The 12599-nt window shown below is 38.1% G+C and overlaps 2 protein-coding genes across 2 annotated transcripts; one reads left to right on the top strand and one right to left on the bottom strand.

The window, feature by feature from the left end:
• Positions 1-127: 127 nt before the first annotated feature.
• ccl25b (chemokine (C-C motif) ligand 25b) lies at positions 128-2527 on the top strand. Its single transcript, XM_053321691.1, has 5 exons — positions 128-340; positions 728-820; positions 1840-1951; positions 2184-2280; positions 2391-2527. Exons 2-4 carry the CDS (start codon positions 757-759, stop codon positions 2278-2280), a joined length of 273 nt encoding a protein of 90 aa, XP_053177666.1. The 5' UTR covers positions 128-340; positions 728-756; the 3' UTR covers positions 2391-2527.
• Positions 2528-7830: 5303 nt separating this feature from the next.
• LOC128361908 (serine/threonine-protein kinase NIM1) lies at positions 7831-12067 on the bottom strand. The gene is made up of 4 exons (XM_053322493.1): positions 12046-12067; positions 9886-10188; positions 9073-9341; positions 7831-8583 (listed from the first exon to the last, which is right to left on the bottom strand). Exons 1-4 carry the CDS (start codon positions 12065-12067, stop codon positions 7831-7833), a joined length of 1347 nt encoding a protein of 448 aa, XP_053178468.1.
• Positions 12068-12599: the final 532 nt, after the last annotated feature.

Here is a 12599-nt window from a genome sequence, read left to right as displayed (position 1 = left end):
TTGTCATCTTTTGTGAGGCACAAAGGTGAATCTCTTGCAATTGCATCAGAGGCCCCTATAGGTGTTACTGAAGTGTGTGCGTTTGGTGTGTGGGAGTTTACAATGTGTCAGTCATCATAACTGACTTTTCAAGAGCCAAGAAAAAAAGCCTTGTGAGATCAGATCAGTGATCAAATTACTCTTTTACTGTTAAGTTTCAAAATGTTCATATGTGAGAGGAGGTGTGGCCGGGGGAGGGCAGATATCATGTGTGTGCTATAAGAGTACAAATCCACGAGGAGCTTGACTGGACAAAAAGTTTACCTCCCAGGACATCTTGTGAAATACTGAACTTGAGCAGGTACGTTTTCTCTGCATGCTTTTGAAACAATCCTCTCACGTTGCTCTTTGTGAATTTGTAATCCTGATTAGCAAAGATATTGTTATGTGCTCAAAGTGTTGAGTTAAATAACACATCTGAGATGGGAGTCCAGCCATAACCCACCACACATTTGTTTAGTTTCCATAAAACAACACTCTCAATACTTGAGATGAAACAGCTGCACATAGCTGGACACCAGACAATGATTTAAACATTTCTAATCAGGGGTCAGGCACATAACCGTTTTCTTTCACAATAGCACAGATGGAGGTCTTTGTGATGGAAAACATGCTGACAGGAAAACATTTAGTTTGCTTCCAAGTTTCTATTTTGCTCTGTCCCTTAATTTAATCTGTTTCTGTGCAGCAAACCACACAACAAGAACAAAAGCAGCCATGAAGTTTCAAGCTCTTTTCTTCCTTCTGATCCTCGCCTGCATGTACCTGAGTCTGGCACAAGGTAAGTAACAGATCAGATTTGTTACACACCAGCAATATGATATTGTAATACCCACATTTTAATGAGATTGCACACAGACTAAACCATGCATTCATCGGTAATAGCTAGCTATTTGTTTTAGTATTTTACATCATTAGCTAACATCTAAAAATATAAAGCTGGTTTGGTGGAACTGTGTATTTCTGGATATGAGTGGAGTCTCGGTTTAGTAGAGTTGGGACTGCAGCTGTATTTCATAATCTACATTCCTTTTATATGGTTACGAAATCCCCTCTTTATTCTGCTCATCTACCATGGCACTTTTTTTTTTATCAAAGTCTAATCTGTCTGGGCTTGCTATTATAGATCACTTTGATGTGGTGATCTTGTGACAAGAGACATTTTCTCTTAAGCAAAATACAACACAGGTGGGAAATGTCATAAAGTGTTAAAAAACACTTAATGCACAATTATGCATGCACATAATTGTGTTGGTGCATCAGTACTTCACAATAAAAAGCAATGCACCTTTGATACCACTGCTGTTTCAGTGGTGTTTTCAAAAAACTGCCATTTTAGCTTAGCTGGTGCATTTTAACTTATTTTAGAGCACTGGAGAAGAAGAGGGCTCTTGCAGATTTGTTGCAAGAAGTGCAGAGTTAGATGATCAGATATTATCTGAAAAAACAATGTAACTTCTTGACTTTTTCAAGAAAAACATTCTCAGTGCATTCCCCAACCCCATAGATCTGAACAAGGTACGAGAAAGAAAAAAATGTTTAAAAAAAAAAAAAAGGGAGAGAGAGAGAGAAAGAGAGAGAGTGACAGTGAGAGTGAGAGAGAGAGAGAGAGAGAGAGAGAGAGAGAGAGAGAGAGAGAGAGAGAGAGAGAGAGAGAGAGAGAGTGATCAGTGAAGGACCAGCTACTAGTGAACAAAAGCTTTTTTTTCTCCCTGAACCAATTGCTCAATTTCTCTGCAAGAGCATGATTTTGATGTGGGGCAGTTTGTCCTCCTCTAACTCTACTGTCTTTCTCTGCAGGCTCCTATGGCAACTGCTGCCTTGGCTATAACCGAAAGTTGAAAGGAAAGAAAAACATAGAGAGTTACAGGATGCAGGAAACAGATGGTGACTGTAACATCAGAGCTGTTGTGTGAGTAACAAATATTACTTACTGAGCTTTTTGGTTTCCTTCATGAAGTAGCGACATTGTTGAGACTTCCCACTCTAATGATTTGGCAAAAACTAATGGAAAAAGAAACAACTGGGGAAATGATAGATCCAAATTTGGACCAGCACTTTAAAATGGTGGCACTGGTGTCTTTCACTTATAAACCTTGTGCAGTAAGTGTGATAACATTTGTTACATAAACTAATGTGTGTAGGTTTACAATGAAGACGGGGCGGACTGTCTGTGCCAATCCAGAACATGCATGGGTCCAGAAACAGATTGAGATCCTGAAGAAGAAAATGCAGAATTAGGTAAAACGTTACACAACATACTTACACAATGACGTTCTGCAGATAAACCGAGTGACTGTGTAAATTGTTTATCACCATCGTTCTTCATCATAAAACTTTTGTCTCTGTAGACTACCAAAAGAATGGGAGAGAGGAGAGCGGCTGTTTGATCTCCTCATTGGCCATCATATATCATCTCTAACCAGATGGATCAGATTACCTTTCGGTCGATTCAGTATTTCCTGTTGCTGACAGAGGATGTAAATCATGTACACAGTTCACTATAACATAAACATACCATATCTGCTATGTTATTGCCAGTATATTAAAAAAATCATTTATATGAGCCTATGATACTAGTCACTGCTCTGTGATGTATAGAGCCTGCTAGGAATGAGCCACTATTTGGCAGCTTTGAAATGTATTTGCGTATGTACTTGTATTTGTGTGTGCGTGTGTGTGTGTGCGTGTGTGTGTGTGTGTGTGTGTGTGTGTGCATGCATGCTTGTGTATACATGTGATGTGTACCACTTTGGGAAAAATAGTTTTTTTTGTATAATAGATTTATATGTTTTTGTATCACTCTGATTGTACCTGTACTGTGTCTTTCTGTATCAAATAAAGAAGTAACACAAACCAAAGACTTGTGGGGTATGTGATATTTAGGAAAACATCCAACAAAGCTGTTTTACATCAGCTCTGTCCTGATTTGGTGATCCCAAGGTTGATTTTGGCTGGGAAATAGTTGCACCGTTCCCCCAATTTTTATTGAATACAAATGAATCAAAGCAGGCTTAATTCCATAATCTCTCTCACTTAAACATTTGGCATCAATTTGAGTCAATAATTGACAACATGACACATCTGTCAATACTATAAAACCCCTCAGGACAGTCAGTCTGCAACTCAGTAAACCAAAGCTGGTGTTTATTCACTAGATGATAACGTGGTGAGGGATTAAACTGAAAGATGTGTCCTATAAATGATGATTCTCAGCCATCCAGATCATGGCACATGTAGAAGTGTTTACAGGAAACTTGTTTGTCATTTAGATCTCTCACTTCACTTTTACCAATAGTTTCTCAACTATCAATAAAAAGCAAAACCGTATGAAAACTAATCTTTGGCTCAAACCACATCCCAATTCCGCCACCACATAATTTCATGTAGTATGTACAGACACAGTTTATGCAGTTAATATCCAATTACATCAACGTATTTGATCATTCATATTCATCAAGGTATTCGATAAAAAATTGTGCTAGTCAATAAAAGTGCAACTCTAGAATTATGCTGCAAATAAACTTCTAAAACAGAAAGCAATGTGCTGTGACAATCCAGCTTTTCTTTTGTTTTTTTGTTTTTTTGTGAGTGGGCTAGACTGCATTTTTTCAGTTTTCCAGTATAAACACACTCAAAAGCTGCTGAGAATTACAATATGGGAAGGATTTAGGACACAGTAAGTTACTCAAGCTGTCAAAGTCAGAGAGGATGTGACTCATTGTATTCTAAACACTCATAACCAAACATATAATTGATGTTCATCATTTCAACATTTTCATCGTGTTCAATTATTTTAAATGTTGATGCCAGAATTAATTTTGTTTCTCTGGCTGAAATCCTGCAAATACATTACATGTCATCTATGAGTATCAGTTCTGCAACATTTCTCTCAATATATAAATAAATACATACTTGAGTAAGAGAGTAATGTGGGAGAAAGTTCAGGTCTCTTATCAGAATCATAGTTGCCCTCATTTTTCACACCATGAAGCATTAACAAAGCACTAATTAATGGCACAGTTGACCCTCTCTTTGCGTTAGATCAGTGGTGTGAGAATAATGACCCAGTTAGTGTGGAAAAGAAGATTAACTGCAGACACTGACTGAAGCCTGCAGATGCTGTGCCGCATGCTTGAAAACTGCGGCACATTTACAGTTTATCATGCAAGAGTTACTCACAAAGATGTGTTAGATCTTGTTCCGATTCTATTCTATTTGATGGCATTTAAAACTTTCAGAGACAGACATTCATGCTTCATTCCTTGCCAAACATACAGTGGCATTTTGGCAAGAAAGAGGAAGTCAACTGGTCATGCATAGATAAATACATGAACAAAGTTAGCGGTTCAGTTCATGCTGGTGTCAAACAAAAATCAACTGATTCATATTCCTGTAATGCGATGTTTGATAAAAGCGAATTTCTTTGAATTTTCTGATGAAGAAGAAGATAAGCAGGGAGGTAGACCATAAGCTATTTTACAGAAGTGAACAAAATCATGTACTTGTGCATTCTACACAATATGTAGTAATATACAGATAGGGGACAAAATAAAGGGATAACCTGACATCTGCATTTAGATCTATGGGAAAGACATCAGTAAATAGGGTCGTGAATTGTGGTCGACAGCACACATTTGATGGCCATGATGGGATATGTAAAGAAAATCAGAAGAGCAACTCTTCCTCTCGTGACTGAGAATATCAGTGCAGGACATGATCATACCGTGTCAGCAATAACAGTCTGTCAAAAATGACATAGAGAAGGATATTATAGTAGGGTTAAAGTGATAAACCCCTCTTTACAAAGAGAACATTTGAGAGTTCAGAAGTGCAAAAAACATTTTAAAAAGTGTCATAGTCATATGATCGTAATCATAGTCATAGTCATAAGCCTTCACCTTATTCTCCACAAGTGGGCGAGAGCATGTGCGGTGCACACAAAGAGAACAGTCTAGACCTGAATGCTTGACCCCTACAGTGAGGGGAACTGATGGCTCTGTTATGCTGTTGGGCATTTTGCTGGCATGGTTTGAGTCTGCTTACCCTAGAGGGAAGGGTCACTGCAAATCAATACAAAGTTGTTCCAAGTGATCACCTTTATCCTATGATGAAACATTTCTATCCTGGTGGAAATGGTCTCGGATGACAATGCCCCCATCCATAGGGCATGAGGGTTCACTGAATTGTTTGAAGATTATGAAAGTGATTTTAATCATATGCTATGGCCTTCACAGTCTCCAGATCTCAACCTAATTGAACACTCATGCAAAATTTTGGACCAACATGTTAGACCAAGCTCTCCACCACCATCATCAAAACACGAAATGAGGGAATATGTTTTGGGAAAATGGTGTTCATCCCTCAAGTAGAGTTCAAAGACTGTAGAATCAATGCCAGGGTACGCTGAAGCTGTTCTGGCAGCATGTGGTGACCCATTTTATGTTGGTTTTTCCTTTAATTTGTCCCTGGTTTATATTATCCCAATGTAACACCTTTTTATATTTATGTCTTTGAAACAGTTTCTGTATCATACCTAAGTTTAAAAGGAAATTGTCAATATAAGGCAAAGAAGTTGCTCTTTTGCAACCATCTCGAACAGCTTTGTTCTTCATGCAAAGTTCAAGGCTGCTCTCATGCCAAAACACAGTTACAAACAAATGCTGACTTGCTTTTGGTTTTAATGTCTTGGCTCATCATGATAACTCCAGAGGGTTAGACAAGGTAATGAGAGAGTTTCATTATGAATGAAACACAAGCAAAAGAAAAGCAGAGATTCTTCAATTTTCGATGAGTGAAACTGATCAGTTTACTGATCACTAATTAATCATCATTCAATAATTGTGACCTAATCAGAGAAAGTATTATGCTAAATCATTATCTAATAATATTGATTTTTACCACATATTAAGGCATTTAAATATGTTATAATTAGTCAGTAAAGACCAAATTCTAAACAGATAAAATGTTCACCTCCAACAAATGAAAACTGCTGAGTGGTGTCAATTTGGACTCTTTTCTTGTTTTTCAAGGCAAAAAACAGAAAGACAGATGTCAAGCATCTGTTTATATTTAATGAGCCTGACTGACATTTCATGGTCACCCACCTTTGACCACCTGAATGTAAATGATTAACTACACTAAAAAACAACTTGGTTTGCCCTGATGCATAAGTTCAGTGTAAGCATCAGTTCATTTTGAAATGTAAGAGAAATAGGCGCTGCAGACATATGCTGTTGTTTGTCTAAGTAACAATGAACACTATTCATTGCATCCTCAGTCAGGATGATCCCTAACTAATGTAGCACAAGTAGAAATTATAACAGGATTTTTTACAGCAGTGATATTGAGCAAGAACATAACTGCTAAATAAACTACAAGTTGAGACTCCTCTTTGGTATCTGGTAATTTTACGTGACAATCTCTTTCTGTGTCTGATCCTGCCCACACAATGTGTATAAATTCCTGTGTAAAGGGGGTGCGGGTTAGGGATGTATTGCAACATATAAAGCTTATCGTAGAGCCAATCACTGATCAGAAACATGGCAGGTGCATGTAGATACTGGCAGAATTGACAAATTGGCCAAATTACAAGGTGATGGGCAAAGAGTGATGCTTGGCTCACAGAGACTGCTGTACCCTCTATGGGAATTCATACCTAAGAGATGGCCTGAAGGAGTATTATGTGAGAACGAAACGGAGTCTCGAAAAAACTGACAAATGCAGAAAATCCTTCCGATTTCATCATCAGCACTTTTACCGAAAGTGTTTGAAACAGCTCCAGAATGTGATCCTGCAAACTAGAGTCAAAGTTTTATTAAACTTTAGAGATTAAGGAAGCAAGGAATCATTTAACATCCCAGTAGACATTTCTCTGTAATAAGTTTAAATCTTGGCTCAAGCCTTGCAAGCTGCAGGAAAATACAGCAATATCCATAATAACATGCCTCCTGCTGAGTCAAAATAGTGTGTCCTGATGAGGAAATCTGAGAGAGGAAACAGTTTAGAATTTTTTTTTAAATGTAATTTATTCTGATTCATGAATTGGCCTTACTCATTGCTATAATTGTGAATACTGAGTGGCATAAAGTTGTAACAAAAATATGAAGAAAATGAGATTAAAATCGTGCAAATCTTGAAACAAATTGAGGGCTTCAGACTTTTTTTGTTACAGTCATAAATATACAGAATGTTCCAAATGAAGGCATTTAGGCATCAGTTTGTGTGAATAAAACACACACACACACACACACACACACACACACACACACACACACACCAGACAGCGGCAGACTGGTTTTACATTTAGTCTCTTGTTCTGACCTTGTGACCATAATCCCAGGTTTCATTTCTATTGGATGAACCAGTTCTCAGTGTCTCTCTTATTAGGATTACCTGTGGCCTTGGATTAGTCCAGTAGATTTATGCTCTGAGTCAGACGGATTGGAAGACGCTGATAGCCATACAGTGGTTGATATATGTTTTGCGTCAGTAAGCTTGTCGTAGCTGGTGATGTAATCAGCAAAGGAAGCCACAGCTAATTACTTAAGAGAGATGCCCTTGTCAGTAAACTGTAATCAACTTAAACTTAGAGACAGAAGAGCCGTCAGTTTCTGACCTCAACCTTCCCTCTGTGTGTCAGTCTCTTCAGTCTAGAATTGCACAACAATGATCTGTATACTTTTCTCCTCAACATGTAACATAATACTCCATGATTACAAGAGCCTAAATGGACAAATGTATATGTTATAAAGTGCCTGTTTAGTCACAAGTAAAGAAGTCCAGTTGTTGTCACAGTATAACACAGACTGCAGAGGGATTGTGTTTGTCCACGGGTGATGCAGCCCATTTCCTCATATTCCTGTACTCATCAGGGTGAAGTGCTGAATAGCCAACAGCCTCTACTGACCTCCTCTTCTGGACTTGATGGAGGAGGATCCGGTAAGTCCCTGTCAAAGGACTCTTACAGTCTAAGCAGGGATTGTTTTGAAAATGAACTGCCACAATGCCGAGATCTGACAGTAAGCTCTTCACCTCCTGCTCCTCCACGCACAGAGTCTGGTCGGCCTGGGCAAAGTGGGCTGGGGACAGGGGCAACAACACATATGGAGAGGGGTACTCAATCCCCTTCAGCCAAGCACCGTTTAAAATACATGTGAGAGGGGAGCGATCAATAGGGACAGGGCGCAGCATGCCCTTTATCACCAACTGGCATTGATCGGGCACATAAGCAGGGATACTGTAGGCCCCTTGAAGGATGCAGCGCTTCATCCTTCCAAGTGTGTCCCCAAAAAATGGAACAGTGGCCGTCACCATGAAGTACAAGAGGATGCCTAAAGCCCAGATGTCTGAGTAGCGCCCATTGTAACCTTTTTCCCTGAACAGCTCAGGAGCAGCATACGGTGGTGACCCACAGAAATTGGTGAGAAGATCACTGGGGCTGCTCTCAGTGCTGAAGCCAAAATCACCGACCTTGATGCAGTAGGTGGTGGTGTAGAAGATGTTCTCTGCCTTAAGGTCTCTGTGGACAATGTTGTTGTCATGCTGCAATATGACAAAAAAGTAGAATATCTCAATAATGATTCTGTTTAGACTTTTTTATAGTTTCACCTTTAGGCAAAGAGTTAACCTAAGAACATACTAATAACTTATATGCTTATTCTATGTCATTTTTTGCTCATTCAGCAACTAAGTCTTGCTTTTTTAATGTTGGAAAATGCTTGTCTGGATCATTTTGAAGCTTGAATGTCACCCCTCATTTCCTGTAACCTTTCTTCTGACCGTTATCAGAACAGAGGCGAAAATGCTGCCCAAAAATGTTTTAAATAAAAATATTTGAATATAGCATACCTTATTTTTGTATGGTTAAAACAATTGCAGATTAAGCTTTCTAAATCAGTTAAAGTTAATTTCAAAATCAGCTTCTATTTGCTTTGAACATTTAATTTACATAAATAATGAACACCTAAAAAATGAATGTACTACAGACTAAGTACAGATTTATTCTACACAGTAGATTATGATTAAACTCACCATGTGTTTAACAGCAGAGATGACTTGTGCAAAGACCAGCTTGGTTTCCAGGTCGCTAAGCTTCCCCCTGGTGGTGATTCGAGAGAACAGGTCTCCACCGCTGCCATACTCCATTACCAGATACTGCTTCCTGCTGGTCTCGATCACCTCGTACAAACGCACTATGTTTGGGTGGCACATCTTTTCCATGCAACTGATCTCAGAGGCAATCAAAGGTTGGCCCTTCTTATCCAAACGCATCTTGTCGACGACTTTGACAGCAACTCTCTCTGATAGGAGAAGAGAAGAGGAGACTTAGATATCAGGGACAGGGTTTAGAGAGGGTCGGATGAGGTGAAAGGTCAATTTAGGGACAGATTCAATAGATTTAAACACATGTGATAATAGGGAGATGGATGCCACTGTTACACGCATGCAAAGGGAAGGCAGAAAGAATTTATTTTTGGCATCTAAGTTAATTCCAAGATTGTTGAAGCATTATTTTTAGGTATGAAAAATATGTGGACACACATATACGGGTGTAATTCTCAAATAATAAATTCACTGCAGGGATGGAGAATATCTGAAAGGCTTACTCAGGGGATCAGTTCTCCTCTACTGACATGAACCTTATTTACAAACCAATAATATTATCATCAACAACTAATATCTCCTCAAGGCCAGACCATGTGCATGACTGCAAAAAAGACTAAAGTGCGTGCTGCTCAGACTGAACAGAAGGGAATGATCTTCATGCTCTTCACCAGAAAATATAAATTATTTCTAGTTAAAATGAATGACATCAAACCACATAAATAGGTGTAGGTTCCTGACCTTTTGTTAAAGCATGGATGCCCAGCCTTACAGAAGAGAAGCTACCCTGCCCAATCTCTCCCCGCAGCTCGTAGAAGCCGACCCTGCGACCAAGCATCAGGTCATTGATGATCCTCTCGTTGTGGGCCATGTCATAGACAACCCTCTCAAACGGTGACTGCCTCATTCTCTCTGCTTCAGTCAGCTGTGGAATGGCACTTGTGGCAGAGGAAGGTACAGGCTTGGTTATCTTCTCTACCTTTGAAGGCTCATCTTTGGATTTTTTACTCCCTTTCTGCTTTGGCCACAACCGCGTTTTGATGGCTAAGAAGAGAATAACAGAATAGAGAAAATTTTAAGAAACAAGAAAGAATTTAGAGCCAGAACCAAGTTGTTTTTTTTTGTTGTTGTTGTTTTGTTGGGTAGAAATATGTCAGGAACACTGTTATGTGAAAGGAGCATGCAAACTAAATTGACCAGCAATAATTTTAGGATAAATTTACATTTTATTCTGTAAAATGTGCCCTTAATATTACTTTTGTCGGAATAAATGTTAGTAAGCAATTCTGTCTGTTTTATTCTACTCAGCTGTAAGTATCGATACTTACAAAAGTCATTGCAAAGACATAGCGTACCTGTTCCATGTTTAGCACACGGATAATATGATTAACCTCCATGTTCATGACCTCCCTGAGGTAAAACGTCTGGCCTCTTTACATCACACTTCTGTCTAATATGTAAGTCGAAGGTGTGTGTGGATGAAAATTACCCACATCAAGTACAAGAAGGCAAATACAAACTACTGATGTTAATTTGCAGATGTATGAATGAAGTTTATTCTCTGGTGGATGCCTGTAGGGCTCTCTTTTCTACATTTTCTCCTCTTTTGCAACACTTGTTTCTTGTTTGTAATGATTATAATAACCTACTCATGTGGCACTTTTCATGGCACAAGGTGCTGCACCATCTGAAAATAAACCCTCTAAATCAATAATCTGAGGAAAATCATGGGTAAGTATGAGTAAAACATTGGATAGCACAATGTTTTTTGTATCAGAATTCAAAGAGACGGGAGAGATGTTGAAATGTTCTTGGACTGTGTTAAATCAATTTGAACATGCACGCTTACATTTTTATTAATGGACAAAAGCAGGAAGCATTGACCTTTCCTGTTTTTTTCTGTTCTGGGAACAGAAGTCTTGTTCTTTGTTCAGTTTTAAAGAATCAGCACATTTCCATTAAAAGCTGGCCAGTATATTCATTTTTTTCCTCAAACAAGACAATATTGTGACTCCTTTTATGTAGACCTGAAACCACAGTCATCATTTGTTTTCACAGGAAACTGCTAAAGCAATTGGGTCTGATATCAGTACATGAAATTGTGCAGGAGTCTTACAGTATACATGTAACCTCTCAACAAGATAACATGTGAGAAAAGTGGTGAATTAGTTAAATAATGTACTCAGTGATCAAAAGCAGCTGTACTTCTCATATAATTCTGTAAGTCTACTGTGTAATGATACTCCTCCTAGTCATTGTGGGTTAAATTTAGTCCAGGCTCAGGTCTCAAAGTGGTAAGGAGTACTAGCTTCTTTCAGAAGTGGTCTTATTGGGTCTCTTCTGAATGTAGATGGCTATTTATACTGTACATACTAAGGCTGGATAACTAAGGACATGCAGAACAAGGCATCACAGAGCTGTCGAATTAGGGTTTAAGTTCTTGCTGCACAGACTGATGGTATTATTAAACTTATCGAGAAAGATGATTAAATCTACATGAATGAATCAAATTAAATAAGCTTATTATCTTATATTGAGGCTTGTAAGTATCTGGATTGTACGTTTTAATTAACAAACATTTAAAACTTCTGCATGGTTGTCTCTTATACAATGTTTTTCCCTTTTCATGTACAGCATACCAGGTTTAAGTTTTTACAATAATATGTATTACTTAGGAATTAGAGCTTAAAAGACAAATGTCATGCTGTTGTACCAACATAAAATTTGCATGGTTTAGCAATGCCTAGGTCCTTATCAGTGTCCTATTATCGATCTATAAAGCACTAGTGAATGATTTATTACTGATTAATGAACAAAGATATTAGTTACATCTCATAAACCCTTTATAAAACTGCAGTGACAGAAATAATAGAAAAGTACATAAAGCAGGAATAAATTTACCTGTAATCTGCGGGTCCTTCATGTCTGTCCCTCAGGCTGTAACACCTGACTGTGACTGAACATGTGAATGAGGCTTCAGAAGACTAAATCACACTTCACAATCCTATTAGCGCAGTGTATAAATGGACTGCTCATTGGGTTATCTGACACAGGCTGAAACAACAGAAATACTGCACGCACACTTTTAAAGAATAAACTAATCACACATTAAATTAATGTTTGAAGAGCTGATATAGCCCCAGACAACTGGTATATTTATAATATAGTATATCATCTTGTCAACGACTTTGACAGCAACTCTCTCTGATAGGAGAGATAGGACTATAGTATAGTATAGTACAGTATAGTATAGTATAGTGTAGTGTAGTATATTATAGACACTAGAGATTTAACCATAACTGTAATATACCATTCAATTGTTGTTAATATGCTACAGTAATATGAAATATAGGGTACACACACTTTTAAATAAACTACTCATGCATTACATTAGTGTTGGAAGAGCTGATATAGATATAGACAACTAGTGTATATATATATATATATATATATAC

This window comes from Scomber japonicus, chromosome 7 (genome assembly GCF_027409825.1).
Source record: "Scomber japonicus isolate fScoJap1 chromosome 7, fScoJap1.pri, whole genome shotgun sequence".
Classification (NCBI taxonomy): Eukaryota; Metazoa; Chordata; class Actinopteri; order Scombriformes; family Scombridae; genus Scomber; species Scomber japonicus.
This window is presented reverse-complemented; position numbering and strand designations above follow the sequence as displayed.

Coding starts and splice junctions, on each gene's coding strand:
- LOC128361908 (XM_053322493.1), bottom strand. CDS start 12,067: ATGAAGGACCCGCAGATTACAG. Junction 10,189..12,045: donor GAAGGACCCGCAGATTACAG/GTAAATTTATTC, acceptor TTCTCTTCTTAG/CCATCAAAACGCGGTTGTGG. Junction 8,584..9,072: donor TCTCTGCTGTTAAACACATG/GTGAGTTTAATC, acceptor GTCATATTGCAG/CATGACAACAACATTGTCCA.
- ccl25b (XM_053321691.1), top strand. CDS start 757: ATGAAGTTTCAAGCTCTTTTCTTCCTTCTGATCCTCGCCTGCATGTAC. Junction 821..1,839: donor GTACCTGAGTCTGGCACAAG/GTAAGTAACAGA, acceptor CTTTCTCTGCAG/GCTCCTATGGCAACTGCTGC. Junction 1,952..2,183: donor TGTAACATCAGAGCTGTTGT/GTGAGTAACAAA, acceptor TAATGTGTGTAG/GTTTACAATGAAGACGGGGC.